The following is a 15,949-nucleotide window of genomic DNA, read 5'->3' as shown; positions in this document are numbered from 1 at the left end:
AGGAGCACGGCTTGAAGTCTGCCCAACCTCTGTGGGTAGTATTTTGGCCCAGGCTTGTTGAAGATCGGCAATGACTATGCAGTCTAGGTGGACGCCTTCTTTTTTGTTAATTCGTCATCCGTAGGAGTGGAAAAGATCTGACACCTCGAACGGGAGGTTGGGCATCCTATCTTGTAAATACGAGCAAGGTTTTGGTGCGTGCATCTACGCCGTCTGCCTCATCTCAACACCGAAGTAGAGTTCCCTGCTGGCTGTGTCAATATGGGAGACTGTGGACTCCACAAGATCCTGCACAACCGCATGGGCCTCCGCTAGACCAGCCTCGAAGGAGGTCTACATCTCCAGAGGGAAATGTGGAAGAAATACCCAATCTTGCACCGCAATTCTTGGTTCTCCAACGCAAGGATGGCATCAGCGTTGGTCTGGTGTAGATGACGACCAGCATTAAGGTAGCATTTCCTGCCGAAAGACTCATGCACCTTGTCCTCTTTGGACGAACAATTGGAGGCGGTGCCAGTCGCAAAAGAAGACAACGACTTTGAATATAAACATGCACCAACAAAGACAACTGAAGGTGGCTGAGGGTGACGCTAGGAGGACTGGTTCCACAACCAGGAGCCGAAACCGGCCATCCAGCTTCTTGTTTATCTGGGTGTTGGCCCATGGCTTTTCCAAGAACTTCTTGGCCAAAGAAAGCACGTCTTTTTGCAGAGGAATGGCAGAGCGACCTGTGGCGCGCAGGTCCAGAACATCTGCAAGCACCCCTGGCTCCTGTGGGGCCTGGTCCAGATGGAGTACCCCCCGCCCCCACAGGAACTCCTCTAGGCTGTGAAGACAGCCATGAAATGCTTTAATGGACACAGAAGGCTCCTCTTCCTGCTCGTCACCACCACCTCCCCCGCCCCCTGTTTTTTGTCAGGCGGAGGAAGTCCGGGTCCTGCTGCGGCAGAGGAGTCCACCCCCGGAGAGGGCTGCGGAGTGACAGGTGTCTGCGGCAAAGGTGTAGGCATTGGAGGTGGAGGAGCAGCCACCGCAACTGAACGAGCTGGAGGAGGAGGAGGACCAGGAATGGAGCAACTAGCGGCTGCAGTACTGGGACCACCGGTGGTACCAGTGGCGGGCCCGAAGGAGGCACCACGTGGGGCACCACCTCCTTAATGAAATCCTTGTCATCTGCTGAGAGCGCATAAGCAGAATAAGCGCTCAAAAAAAGGATAACCATTAAGTCTGGGTAGCATAAATATATCCCTGAGGGGACAACCCGCCAGGGCCCTTAGGCCCAGAGCCACTCCTTGAAGGAAGAGGACTGGATCACCCATGTGCTGCCCATTCCAAAGGCGATGGTGCCGCCTGAGGCCTACTGTCGGAATCCAAGATGGCTGCCGGTCATGCAAGCTCGGCCACAGGCTTGTCTGTCATTTTGGGAGCCTGCGGCCATGCCCTTGGAGGGAGGGCGCAAGGGTCCTGAATTCTGTGCTGAGTCCCACATGGGCAAGGATTATTTGCGCCCAAACCTGATGCAGAAGCACTGACCTCGGAGAGGGCTCCAGTAGGCCTATGACACCAGCCAGTAGGCTGAAGTCGAATGTGTCCCCTGTGTCACGACCTCTGAGTGCACTGCGGGAGGCTTATTGCTCTCAGCCGCCGGGCTGGTAGTCGTATGGAACTGCGCCTCAGAGTGGCACTTGGAACAGGAGCCTGAAAGCTCTTAAGAACTGCACTGCAGAAGAAGAGCTGGACTGCCCCTCGGCGGCCTGCCGGGCGCAGGCCCTGGGCTCCTCCGCTAGGGAGCTAGTAGCCTTGCCGGCCTCAGGCCTACCACCAGTATTAAATTCCGAGGGACCCCTCCCAGCTGGAGGTCCTAGAAAGGAGTCTCCGGACTGGGGTGTCTTAGAGAATAAAGGACCTACCTTTTTGAGACGCATGGTCTTCTGATGACCGGGTGGTGAGGTGTAGAAGATCTCCCTCCAACGGGAAAGACAATTCTTCAACAATGGTGACCGAGAGAGCCGCAAGCTGCGCACGAGTCTCTGCGGTAGTTGGGCCCCAGCCACTCAAGGAGAGAGCATGGGGGTCCGAGGTCAGGAACGACCAATCGCAGGATGCACATGCCATGAAGCCTCCTGCTGTCGTTATGCACCGGGGGAGGCAAGGCCCTGAAGGGAGGGGAAGCAATTAGAAAAAAAACAAAGAGCATGTGAACGTTGAAAAGGCTTCCGTGTGCAGAAAAAGGGACTGGGGTGAGGCGGCAGAGCCTCAGGGGCATTCATATACCCGGGGCTGCGCCCCAATGCGCTATACTAAATTTAAAGGGACAGCTCACATTTTTTGTAGCCAAAGGTGTCAGTAGCAGCATCCCCATGTTCGGGGACGCCCACAAGGATGGAGGAAAGGGGATGGGATGGATGAGTATCGGTCACTATTGTGAGTAGCTTTTTCTTACTCCTACATCACGTAGCTTTAGCAAGCATCGCACTCTCAAGAGTGGAGAGAACCATCTTGAGCAAAAAGGTGCTGCAGGACAGTCCGGACAAATCTAGAATCTGGTCTACTGCTGGTGTCCATGCAGTTCTTTTTGTAAAAGGCAGATGGTGTACGATAAGGTATCAAATCACAAACTAAATAGGGTAGGTTGCACGATGACAATTAAAAAACAAATCAATAAAACAATCTGAATTTATATTCCACGAGAAAGAACACTTCATAAACATATAAATTCAATTTGTATACATACTGTGTTTGGAAAACCATACACATGGGTGAGTTGCATCCAAAAATGAGCCAAGCTTGAGCATCTGCACTGTAGCCTTCTTTCAATAACATTTCCAGGCACTCTTCCTTTCCCCCATACACAGCTGAGTAGACTGGACTCACTTTGCCTTCTCCTGTATCGCAAGTCCTATCAGTAACTCGCACAAGCAAATCCAATATGCTGAAAATGTAAAAACACAGTTCACGTAAGTATTTATTGTTTGGGAACTTCACATTTACATTGGCTTATGTCTAAGAACCTACCCCCAACTTTTCCCAGACTGTCTTGTATGATGCCATAGGACAAGGCCACAAGTAGCCCACGGCCCCTTTGTGGTGTTGTGGGCACTGTACCAGGCTGCAGGCTAGGTCCAGTGTCTACAGTGGGTGGTTGGGGCCTGTGGCATGACCAACCCTCATGCCCCGGCACTTCATTCATAACTTGCATTCCATGTGTGTTGTTCAAAGTGACACACATCAACATGTACTGCAAAATATATGTTAAAGTAACTTTATGGTCGTTTCATATATTTTAAAGATGGATTTTTAAGAACTTACATACAGTGCTGGAACAAAATTAAACATCTTCAGTGATAAAAAGCATTGAAATTCACTGAATAAAACGTGCTATAGGCATGTTATGGTTTAGGTTGCCCTGCTCAATTTCTATTGTAGATCAGCAGGGCCTGCAGTATGGCTTCAGCCCATGTCCGAGGGATGAAGCTAATGGACACAGCCGCAAGCCATGGACAGTGGCCCATGGTCCCATTATGGGGGTACACTGCACCAGGCTGAATGCTAGGTCCATTGGATATTTGGCGTGGTTTAGTAGGGCCAGGGTCATGGTCGAGGTTTATGCCTTAGGCAATTCTGCCATAACTTGCATGCCTAGAATATGCTTCTCAAAGTGACACACATCATTATGCCCTACAGAAGAACACGTTACTTACCCACGGTAATGTTCTTTCGATTTGATGTTCCTCCCACACATTCCTCATCTTTTGATATATCCATATCCAGCTTTATCTGCTCTGTAATTTTTTTCCAGCAGGGGGCGCTTCGCGTCAATGCCTGTTGACTCGATGTCCCTCGAGTGCCTCTGTCTCAGTGTCTATGTCATCACTGGTATATAGCATGCGCAGCAACCATTGGCTTCAGTTGCGTTTATGAGCATACTTCCAATTTTCTTTATGGGTGTACCTTACTGTCACCGTCAGCGACTAAAGTCCCCTCCTCACTTGTTTCTTCTTCTGTTGACAGTTCCTCCTCGTCTGGAGTCTGGTCTCCCTTTTCTTTGACGTTCTTCTCTCCTTGTAGAGATATGGCCGACCCAGGGAAGTAGCCACTATGCCCGCTGAAGGAACAACTTAGGCAAGAGGCCAGCCTTCCAGGAATCGCCAAAGGTGAAGGGAAAAAGCCACCGGCACAAACAAACCTTCTTGGAAGATGGCGTCCTTCTACAATCCAGCGGGTGGTTGTTGGAGTCCAAGAATTCGAATTTGAGGGAGTATGTGAAAAGCAGAAGTAGCTAGGATGACTCTTGAGAGGAAGAGGAATAGGTCCAGTAGAATAGGTAGTATTTTTGAGAGAGCAAGCACCAGAGGAAATACTGGAACTTAAAGTGTGAAACAATTCCCTAAGAATGTCAGCTACATGTATGGGAAAGCAGGGGTTTGGAAAGTGGAGGATCCACATAGTTATTATGACCAGCAAGGGAATGAGGCAGCAGAGATGAAAGAGGCTGCCATGAATGAGCGAGAAGCCTCGAGGGACTTCGGTCTGTGGTTTAGCTGGAAATGCAGTCGTAAGGAGAAGCCGTTGGAAAGGGAGCTTCTGCAGGTGTGCAGAGAGCAGAGAAGCTGCAAGGGAGCACTGCCTGAGAGCAGCGGAGCAGGGCGTCTGCTGGCACACTGAGGAAGGAGGAGCCGCTGAAGGGAAGATCCCAACGGCTCTCGAGTGAGGAATGAATAAACCGCGAGCAGCACAGTGGAGCCGTGCAGCGTCTCGGAAGGGAAAGGCACAGGACTGCCATGGTCGAACGGCGGGGTGTGCAAGGTGCCGAAGACAGGAGGATGAGACGGGGAGTCTCAAAGTGAATAGAAATAGGCAGGAAGAATACAATGTAACAAGAGCGCGCAAACCAAGAGGAAACAGCAACAAAGGTTGCAACGCGCCGGCTAGGGGGCAGAGCATGAACTTAAAACCAGTTAGGAGAAAAGACTGCAACTGCCACTACGTACAGAAAGAACATGTTGGAACGTTCAATGGAGGATTTTCCATCTCCTCCACATGCTCCAATTGCGCAGGCCGGTGACACGCAGGACAGTGACTCACCTTGAAAAAACACAAACTATAATAACAAGGAAATTCTACTCCGGGGTAAGTAGGGAGGGGCGATGAGGAATACGTGGGAAGAACATCCAATCGAAAGAACGTTACCACGGGTAAGTAACTTGTTCTTTGAATGGATTGTGTCCTCCCACGTATTCCTCATCTTTTGATAGACTCCCAAAGCAGTGTTGCATTTTTGGAGGAGGGAGTAAGAATTTAGGAATTCCATCTTGGCTTGTGTGTACCGAATGTAACACTGCCTTCCAAAATCCACCTTCCCGCCCGAGGAAGAGTCCAGACAGTAATGCTTTGTGAATGCGTGAGCGGAGGAGTATGTGGCTGCTGCACAAATATCCTGAATTGGGACTCCTCTCTCTAAAGCAGAGGAAGTAGCCATGCCCCTGGTCGAATGAGCCCAGAGACCCTCAGGAGGATTTTTTCCAGCTAATCTGTAGCATTCAGACATTTCTGAGATGATCCACCTAGATGAGGCTTGTTTTGTGACCGCCATACCCAACTTATGGCCTGAGTAACCAACGAAAAGTTGATCATCCTGTCTTAACTTAGACATCCTGGATATGCAGAAGCTAAGTGTACGCCTTGGGTGAAGCCTGTGTAATCTCATCTCTTCCTTTCCAGCATGAGGTGGGTGATAAAAAGACAGTAGTATCACCTTTTGAATTAAATGAAAATCAGACAATTTTTGGTAAAAATGTGGGTTTAACCTTAAGGCTATCCTTAACGAAAATTGTGTAAGGAGGCTTGCAAGACAAGGCTTGAAGTTCACTCACCCTACAGGCTGATTTAAGAGCAACCAAAAGAATGGTTTTGAGTGTTAGCAATCTTAAAGGACAGGAATAAATAGGCTTGAAAGGAGCACACATGAGAAATGTCAAAACCAAGTTGAGATCCCAAACAGGGACTTGAAAGAGAATCAGAGGGAAATCATGTGTTAATCCCTTCAGAAATGGTATCACTAGTGGTGTTTTGAGAAAGATACCTCTTCAGAGGAGTGCTTAAAAATGCCAGATATTTTGAGATACCAGAGGATTTGAGTGTCATATGTGCAGTTAGTGTAGATGACATCTAAGTCGTCAAATAGTGGTTTCGTGAATATATTCTAGAGTGTGGGTGAGCCTTGTGGTACATCGCAGGTGACCGGGGCTGGCACTGCTGCTGCGCTGTGTGAGAAGACTCATGGTTCTGTCTGTAAGGAAGGATTGTATCCACTGTATGGCTTTTGGAGAGAAGTGGACTGCTAACTCTAGATGATTACAGAGTATACTGTGATTGACTAGGTCAAACACTGTGGAGAAGTCGAGCAGGAGGAGGGCTAGCTTGCCTTTGTCTTTAAACTCATTTGAATTTTCAGGTCCAATAACACTGTTTCCGTCCCGTGTCTTGGGCGGGAGCCTGATGGCGTAGGCCAAGGAGGTTGTTCGATTCAAGATAGTTTTGGATCTGAAGGTACACTGCTCTATCCAGTATTTTGAGGAGGAAGGGTACTGTGTTTATGGGTCGATCGTTTGTCAGTATGTTGGAGTCTAGATTATATTTCTTTAGGAGGGGGAGGACCGAGGCGTCTGTGATTGGTAGGGTCGGTGCTACTTTCAAAGGAGGTGTTGATTAGTCTTGCGATGAAAGGTGTCAGTTCAGGCGCACAGTCTTTGATGAGTGAAGCTGGGCATAGGTCACCTTGGCATCTTGAGTGTTTGAGAATGGAGATAATTTTCAGGACTTCCGTGTTTGAGACAGGTGTGAATTTGAATAGTGTGGCAGTATTATGACTGGGTAACTAGTAGTCAGTTTCAATTTTGGAATGTATGAGGGCTATTTTATCAAGAACGGCTTTTTGAATGCTGGTGCACCAGCTTGTATCTTTGAGGCAGACTTCTAGTGGTGGCACTGGCGCTACAAGTTCTCTAAGGATGGCAAAGAGTTCCTTGGTTCCTGATTTGGCATTAGTTATTCTCACATTGTATGTGGAGATTTTAGTTTGAATGACTGCCTGTTCGTAATTTTTAGAAGCCTGGCTGAAGGTTGCTTTATTCAGCTCAGTAGGGAATTTCTTCCAGTTAGCCTCAGCAGTTCTCTTAGTGATGCGCATAGTTTTTAGGTTAGGAGTGTACCAGGAGTTGAAGTGGGCTAATGGTTTAGCTTTGCGCAAGGACAGGGGTGCTACTTTGTCAATGGCCGCAAGGACGGTTTGGTTGTATAAATCAACCATGATTGAGGGGTCGTTAGACCCAGTTGTCAGGAATAAGTGTTGGTGTAAGAGGGGAGGGTGCAAAAGACTGTAAAAAGGGCTGGAGACATGAAAGATCTGGAAAAACTACATTTCTCATCAGCACTTGGGAAATATGTAGTTGTGAAGCCACGCGCGCGTGTGACCAGCTGTTAGTGATTAAGAACAGCTTATTACGGGCCAACTGCGCGCGGCAGGTGTGGCTTATTTTGTTTGCAGCATGAAGCGGGCATGAAGGAAGATCGAGGGACGCCGCCGCGTAACTTCGTTTAGCATTGCTGAAGGCGTCAGGATTCTGTTTGAAGTGGCGGCGGGCAGAGAGAATGTTGCAGGCGGTGTTCGGCGTTCAAGACTTTGTCCAGTTAGGCTTGCGTCCTCTCGGACTTCAGATAAGTACGGGAGGGGCTGTGGGGGTAATCTGTGGATGCTCCTAAGCGCTTCTCTCTCAGTGAACTGGCAAACATGAGACAGGGGCAGTGTGGTGATTTCTAACGGTCTCTATTCATGCACGAACTCAGCACAGCTTGTTTAAAGTTGGAAAAGCATCGGAAGAGGAATGCAAGCACGTTGTTTATTTGATAAAGAAGCAGTGTTCAAAGCGGAGGGGCGCTATTTTTCTCTCAATCAGTGCTGTAACTGGTTGTTTGGGGTATTGTTTCTAAACGGGAATGGGCATGGCAACCCACATTTATGTTTAGTGTCACAGTCATATTATGTGTTGATATTCTGTGCTTCTGCTTGCCCTATGGGCCATGTGTATTGTTCTTCATGGTGGGAAAATTCCCAATTGTATGCGTTCATACTGCTTGCTACATGTGTTGTTATATGTGTTAAGGGAAAGACAGTACATGTATTAAGTTGTGCTTAGCATGTGTGGGAAAAACACGTATTAGGGTGTGCTTATCATGTGTGGGACAAAAATAGGAATTGTATGGTGCATGTTTATGAGCAGGTAGTACTAGGTCAAGTTAGACAGGCTAGGATTTTACCCTGGTACTTCCCCTTTCCTATCCAAACTAGGTGTTCCCATATCCTCTATCCGGTGTTCCTAAAACCTCCTACCCTATCCACAACCTCTCCCTAACTCCTCTTCCCCCATTGGCTGCCACGTGGTGACCTGTGTTATATGTATCAGGTACCTGTGCCAACCATGGTGGGAGGGTCGAATTCATTAGGCTTCTGTGGTTCGGGGGAGAGTGTTGAATTCTCTCTCCCCATTATTGTGTATTATTGACACCAGTGTCTTACTGTGCCGTGATAGGGTGCAGCAAAGGGAGGATATTATTTACTGTGATATTGCATGTATTTCTGGGTAAGGCAGCTGGTGCCACGGGAGGGGGGATGTTGGTCCCAAAGTTCATGGCGATATTGAATGCGATGATATGATGGCCTGACCCCAGGCGTTGTGCATTGGAGATGTTTGTGTTACATTTGAGGTCAGCCAGCCAGTCGAGTACGCAACCTTTGATGTCGCATACCGGTTATTGATCCGGTGAGTGTAACCTAATGCTGTAATGGTGTTTGTAAGAGATAGGGCGTTGTTGTCCTTGGGATGGTTAAAGCCCAGGTTAAGGTCTCCCAATAATAGGGTTTGTAAGCTGGGTTTGGCATTTGTGGAAATGAGTTGTGCAACATCATCTTCAAATAAGGATATCGGGCCTGGAGGTCTGTAGATCAGAGCGTTCAAAGTAGCTGTAGGTGATAAGGCGATTTTGATGGAGAGTAGTTCGCCTGAATGGAAAGTGTGGTTGGGAATTTCTCTAATGTCGAGCTAGTTCTTGGCAATGATAGCTACTCCACCACCTCTAGCAGTGGGTCTATCAGTCCTGAAAATTGTATCATTTTCAGGGACAGCGAGCGAGAGGGCTGGTCCTGCTGCTGCGTGGAGCCAGGATTCAGTGATGGCAATGAAGTCAAGTTTGTTAGTGGTAATAAGGTCTGTGATGTCTAGGGCATGTGCGAGGAGTGACCTTGCATTCATAAGGGCCCCTTGGATCATGGTTTCTTTAGGGGTCGTGTTATGATCTAGGGTACATGAGGCGTCAGTCTTAGGTATATGTGTCGAAGTTAGAATGTCAAGATTGCTAGGTTTCAAGGTTGGGGGGTTCCTGATAGAGGTTGATGAGAGGCCGTTGGTTAGTGAGTACTGAGAATTTGAGCTAAAAATTGTGGGCTTTAGATGTCTTATTAGTGTGGATGGTAGTTCTGTAGTTAAGAAATGTGTTCCTCCGGCTAGGTGGTGGGATGGTAGTTGAAGTTAGGAACCTTCTGAATCTAGTTCGATTTGCGAGCCTGCTGTTTCTAATGACTGGCAGGCAGGGTAGGCCAAGGTTGGGTTTAGGTTGCAAGGTCAAGCGCTGATTGGTTTCTGATTCCTTATTGATAGGATAGCTTTGTGGGCTCCTCCCGGGGGGGTAGGCTGAGGTTTTGTGTTTTAGGAAATGGTAGGAAACGAGCAGGGGCATTGCTAGGGGGTGGCTAAGGGGGCTATAGCCCCTGATCTTTTTAGCCCTGGATAGAATCTCAGGAGCTACAGCCAAAAGACTAGCTAGCCCCCAGTCCCAACAGTTCCTACATCAGCGTAGCCCCGGGTGTTTTCCAGACCAAGCAACTCCCCTGGAAGCGAGTAGGGAGGATGGTGGAGGAGTCAGGTAGGTTGGGCGACATTGATAGTATGATAGTGCAAAGTGTGTTGGTAGGGGTTAGAGGAAGGATGAGTTTAGGGTGGGGTCTGTCTGAAGAGGGGTGCTTGCCAGTAGGTTGGATCATAGTCAGGCAGCTCTGGTATTTAAATGACCGAGAGGGAGTATCACTAACCTTTTTACATTAACCTTGGGAGCATGCAAAGGTACGGCTGCAACTAGAGCTTAGCAGGGTGATTATGTGTGATGTGTGACAGGTAGGTTAACGCTTGGTAACAAGCATAGGAAAGGTGCGAGTGGAATGATGTGTGATTGAATACAAGCATGTGGATTTTAGGCGTATTAGGCTCATAGACAAAGCTCTGTTCGCATTAGGGCTCGTTGAACTGTAATTTGGTACCTAGTACAGATTGTGTGGCAAAACTGTTTGGTTGGTTGATGCACTTCACCGAAAGATGGCTTAGTAGTGCCAGCTAAATGGTTTAAGTACTTTGACTCACATTAAGTAGTGCAATTCATACAATGCGGTTAATGCCCTCTAGATACGGTAGGTTAGGAGTTTGTACAGTGCAAAGCAGTTACAAGGCCGTTACAGTAGCAAAGTGCGCTTTAGAGCATTTAGGACAGGGTAACTTTGCAAATCACGCAGTGCGAGGAGGTAATTGTAGGGGTACAAATGTGGATGCAACACGTTCAGTTGGATAATTGGCTAACGCATTTAGACATTTATGAGTGAGTCAATTTACCAATCTAGTAATGCAATGCAGTAACAATAGACCAGAGGTATATGCGATGAGCACAACTGGCGAGTTAGGTAGCAATAAGTTGGGCAGTTAAGCATTTAAACATTTTGTATGGGAAAGTTTGCGAGTAGCATAATGCGAGGCAGTTGCCAAAAAATAAAGCGGTGCCTGCAACTCGCTTGCAGCTGCGTTTAGAATTTCAAGGATTGGAGAGTTCAGGAAATAAGGTGTGATCGTACCGTGGCGGCTGCTTGCTAAGAGTTTATTAAGTGCATACCATCCGGTGTCAGGATGACATGTTGGGGGAAGAGCTCCCAGCATAGACTATAGGAGCTCCTCCACGCTCCGACAGTTAGTGACCCTACACCTCTTTTGTTGAGGTAGTACATGGCCACTGTGCTGTCCGTTATTATCAGGACATTCTTTCCCCTTACCGAGGGCAAAAAGTCCTTCAACGCTAGTCTGATTGCCCTCAGCTCCAAAAGATTGATGTGTAGTTTGGACTCCAATGGAGACCAATGACCGCTGATTTGTCAGATCGTTGGAGTAGGCTCCCCGCCCCTTGAGTGAGGCATCCGTCTCTACTGTTATCTCCGGCCATGGCTGCGAAAAGGATTCTCCCTTCAGAATGTTGTTCTCACAAGCCAACCACAGAAGAACCTGTGCTATTCTGCTTGGAACCTGAAGGTCGTCTGACATCCTACCTGAGAATTGGGACCACTGTATCCTGAGAGCCCATTGGAGGGATATGCAGGATGCCATGAGGCTGAGCAACTGCAAAAAGTCAAGGACGGAAGACGCTGGGCACTCTGAAATTTGGTGACCATCTGCAGAATGTGCTGAGCTCTCACCTCGGGTGGCAAGGTTTTTCCCAGAGGACGCATCTAGGACTGCTCCGATTAATTGGAGCCTTTGAGATGGTATCATGTGGGACTTCTTGTAATTGAGGGAGAAGCCCAGTCTGTGGAGAGAGTGGGAGGTTACGCTGAGATGTTCCAGAGCCTGTTTGGGATAACGGGCCCTGATCAGCCAATTGTCCACGTAGTGGTAGACATGAATCCCGCCCTCTCCTGAGATTCACTGCTGCCACCACCATCAATTTGGTGAAAACCCTCGGGCTTAGATCGATCCAAAAGCCAGAACTTGAAACTGATAATGAGATCTGGTACCTTCTGTGCTTGTGATGGATAGGCACATGAAAGTAAGCATCCTGAAGGTCCAATGATACCATCCAGTCCTGAAGTTGGAGGGCCTGAAGCATCTGTCGAAGGTCTCTGGCTGGTACCTGTCTCCTGAACAAAGAGAATGTGTTGAGCTAAAAGAGTATTGAAACTACAAGTACCAAGAGGCCATAGGGAAGGCAGGCATAAGGTGCCAAGGTTGTCATACAAGGGTCAAGCCAAACTCTTTGTACAATCGAAATTCCATGACACTTTGCAGACATTTTGACAATTGTGAAATTGTGAACCTGATTGTGACTTGATCGCCCTTCGGAAGTCTTTGTTTAAAGTTGGTAAGTGATGTGGCAGGTCTGAGCCCAGATGAGGGGCACCTAATTAAACCTAGGTTATTGTTTAAAAAGACATTACATTAACACTTTTGAATGTTACAATTAAGGTGATTGTGAATGAAAGGCGGTGGTGAACCCGACTGAGGGACGTCAAGAGAAAAGTTGTGAAGACGCTAAGTGTAGAACATTGTGAAAGTGTAGAACATTGTGACGACAAGTGACAAGGGATATCCACAGTGAGTGGTCTGAGCCCGATTGAGGGAGACTAACGAGTGAGAGAAGGATCGGAGCCCGGCAGAGGGGGATCCAAGGGTGAACATTAGTCACCCAATGTGAAGGTTAGTAGAAGGAACTTTTGTTTTGTTGTTTTGGCATATCAGGCTCTCTGAAGCAAGAGACTTTACATGAGAAGAGACTTGGGCAGAGAAGACCCTGATACAGAGAGAAGGAACTGTGAGCTTGTGCCAGAGAAGCCCAGGAGTGTGCTGTGCTGAAGTGTCCCGCCTTGTCCTGTGCTAAAAACGTGCAGAAGGGAGACCCCGGCTATAACATCCTGACTTGTCATTTTGGGAACACCTCTTTCTTTTCTTGTCAACATTATTTGGGAACACCTCTTTCTTTTCTTGTCAACATTATCCCACAATATTGTGTAGCATAGCGGTGAAGATTGGCAATAGTTTTTTTTAGTATAGGCCCTTTCTATTTGAGCAGACTCCACTAGAACTGTATTATTTTTTGATGGTCGTAGCTTGCTCCCATCTTAGATTTAGGTTTAGATTAGACGTTTATCTCACCCATTTTACAGTTGAATAAACACCCTTGAACTGTGATCACTAGTAAATTGTCATGTCAAAAGACAACATTATGAAATATCACGTTCAGTGGGTTAAATACGACAGCCAGCCAGATGTTTTTGCCATGGCCTTGAGACGATACTCATTCGAAAGAGGTGTTGCAACACATGTACACATACCTACATGTCACACATAAGGAGAAAACATTATGGTACAGACCAAAAATTTTCCACAGCTCAAGTATTTTTAAGGAGGAGGTAGTGGAACCAAGCAAGAAAGAATGGATGCTTAACCAGCATGACGATTGACACACACTGTCTACAGCTCTTCCTCCTCCTCCTCCTCTGACCAGCGTCCCATCCGTGACTGTACAGGGACTTTACCCATTAAAGGCTTCCGCAGGGTGCACCAAACCCAGATATTCGCCCCAGGATATAGTGATGACTACAACATAAGGGGAGAACAATTGAACAATCAAAGACCATTGCCACAACACATAGAATATGAGGAAATGGATGAGGTGGAAGAGGAAAGAGTCTGAATGGGAAGATGATGATGAGAGCGGGGAGGAGGAAGCTGAACAAGCACCTTCTACAGGCACACCTGCAGGGAGAGAGATAGATTTAATATACTTGGAGGGAAGAGCGATAGAGACCATTAGATTACCATTTGTAATTATTTTGAATTGTAATGTTTTTGACTAAAAAATGGATGAAATGTGTGAAATACATTCTGGGTGTGCCCAGAGTAGCAATTGATATTTTCTTCCTCAGTGAGATCTGCATTTAATGTGAGGTTTGAACACAGTTTCAATGGTAAACATGTTGTTCAGCAAGGCTTACTGATTATATTATTCTGCATTGCCTTAAGGATTGTTTTGACGAAAAGTTCCAGCTAGAGTCTGATAACGTTGCAGGAGCCAAAAGTAAATTCCGTCTTTTGCGCTCCCATGAGAAAGGGAGGTGTTTACCTCTTGCGGGTTCGATGTGGCATTTCGCCCGAATGCCCATGGAGGCAAGCAACAGGTGAACTTGGAAAGTCAGAGCGTTCTGGAAAAATACAATCCCACATTTTTGGAGAGCACTAGATTAGGCATATGGAAGAAGCTTTGAGGAAAGGGTGGATGCACCACTTTCTATTGCCTGTTAATGATTAAATCTCTCTGTTCACCTGGTTTGGAGTTTCTCAGTGCAGTTCTGGCAGAGATGAGGAGTTATCTGGCTGGCTCTTTAGCAGTGAAGTATAATTAAACTTTTTAAATTAACCTTGTTATGTAGCTTATTCCTTTATGCAGGTTGATTTGATAATAAGCGGCGATGAAGAGCCATTTTAGTGAGTTGTGTGAATAATTGCCTTTCAATGCGTAAAAGATTTTCTTATAAGTGTGTGCTAGGGCTGTGAAGAAGATTATTGTGCACATTTGAAAAGCAAAACATTTGGCGTCACAAACATTGGGCAGCCTTGTGCAGTAATGTTCTAGGCATCTTGGAATCTGTGCTTGTATGTTGAAAGGTGAAATGTATGTCAGGTAGTTTTTTCTATTTCTTTGAAGTGATACCCCAACTGTGTTGACAAGTGTTTTTTTGCAAGTGCTATGCAGGACTTCATTTAGGCTGCAGTGATTGTTTGTGCATAGATAGTTGTAAATTGCTGTATATATGCATTCTTTGTTAAACCCTTAAGCGCCAAGAACGAGGGATCTCGTCCTTGGGATTACCTCCAGGTAGCCAAGGACGAGATAGCTTGTCCTTTTTGGCACTTCGTTTTGAGCGATCCCTGCAAAACAGGGATCGCTCAAAACATTAATCTAACCCCCGGGCTATGTGAGGGGGAGGTACCTCCTCACTGCCCAGGGGCTGGATTACCTTCAGTTTCACGTCAGCGTGCATAATGCACGCCGACGTGAAAGTGAAAGTAATTTTACTGCGGCAGCCATTTCGGGCTGCCGCGGTGGAAGAGAGAAGGTAAGAGCCCTTCTCCATGTCCCTCGATCTCCGGCTGTATTTCAAGCCGGAGATCGAGGGAAATGTCGTTGGAAAGGGGAGATTCTCCCCAACTACAACTTTTGTGAAAGCATTGCAGGACGCGGATAAGCGCAGAGCGCTCGATCCGTGCCCAGCAATGCCCACTAGACCACCAGGGATCTGTTTTAGAAGCGGGGGGAGGTGGGAGCTGCTTACAGTAAGCAACCCTCTCCCCCCGGCCCCCAAAGTATGGGGGCCCATATGGATAACCCTGGGGGCAGATGGCTGATCATCTGCCCCCAGGGAAGGGGGCACATTGAAAGATAAAAATAAAAAAAATGAAATGCAGTGGGGATGGGGGTGGGGGCGGGGGGGCCACTAGACACTAGGGATATTTTTGGCACACAAAAGGGTGGTGGCCCTTCCCCTCCCACACCAAGTGGAAAGGGGGGAGGGCCACCAGGAATAAGTGTGCAGACACCCCAAAGGATGGGGCCTGCAGGTTAGGGCCGGCCTCGGAGCAGATGGATGAACATCTGCCCCCAGGGTGGGGGATATTTGGGGGGAAAATAATTAAGTAAACAAATAGAAAAGGGGTTTGGGGGTGGGTCTGGGGTCCACTCGCCACAAGGGATTTGTTTTGTACATGAAAGGGTGGTGGCCCTCTCCCTCCCAACCCAAGTGGAAAGGGGGGTACCCCTTGTAGCCCTCCCTGGGGGGCAGATTTCTGCCCCCAGGCAGGAGTACAAGAGGTGGTCCCCCATCCAATTGGATGGGGGGGGAGGGCAACCAGGAAAGTGTGGACAGGTCCCCCAAAGAATGGGGCCTGCAGTTTAGGGTCCCCTTGGGGCAGATGGGTGCCTATCTGCCCCCATCTGCCCCTAGGGAATGGGCCTTAGGGAAAAAAATAAGGGAAAAAAATGGGTGGTGTTGGGGGGGGGAGTGCCCCCCACTAGACCACCAGGGAAT

The 15,949-nt window shown here is 47.7% G+C and overlaps 1 protein-coding gene across 2 annotated transcripts in view; it reads right to left on the bottom strand.

Annotated features, from left to right (window-relative positions):
• The window catches only part of ASB3 (ankyrin repeat and SOCS box containing 3), a 1,206,585-nt gene that overhangs the window by 559,803 nt on the left and 630,833 nt on the right, over positions 1-15,949 (bottom strand). For both annotated transcript variants that reach the window (XM_069608363.1, XM_069608362.1), the window contains exon 8: positions 2,735-2,932. In XM_069608363.1, coding sequence (XP_069464464.1) covers positions 2,735-2,932 — 198 coding nt within the window. The remainder of the gene's footprint in view (positions 1-2,734; positions 2,933-15,949) is intronic.

This window comes from Ambystoma mexicanum, chromosome 4q (assembly GCF_040938575.1).
Source record: "Ambystoma mexicanum isolate Mex_15411 chromosome 4q, UKY_AmexF1_1, whole genome shotgun sequence".
Lineage (NCBI taxonomy): Eukaryota > Metazoa > Chordata > Amphibia > Caudata > Ambystomatidae > Ambystoma > Ambystoma mexicanum.
Note: the sequence above shows the minus strand (reverse complement) of the source record. Positions and strands in the feature narration are given on the sequence as shown.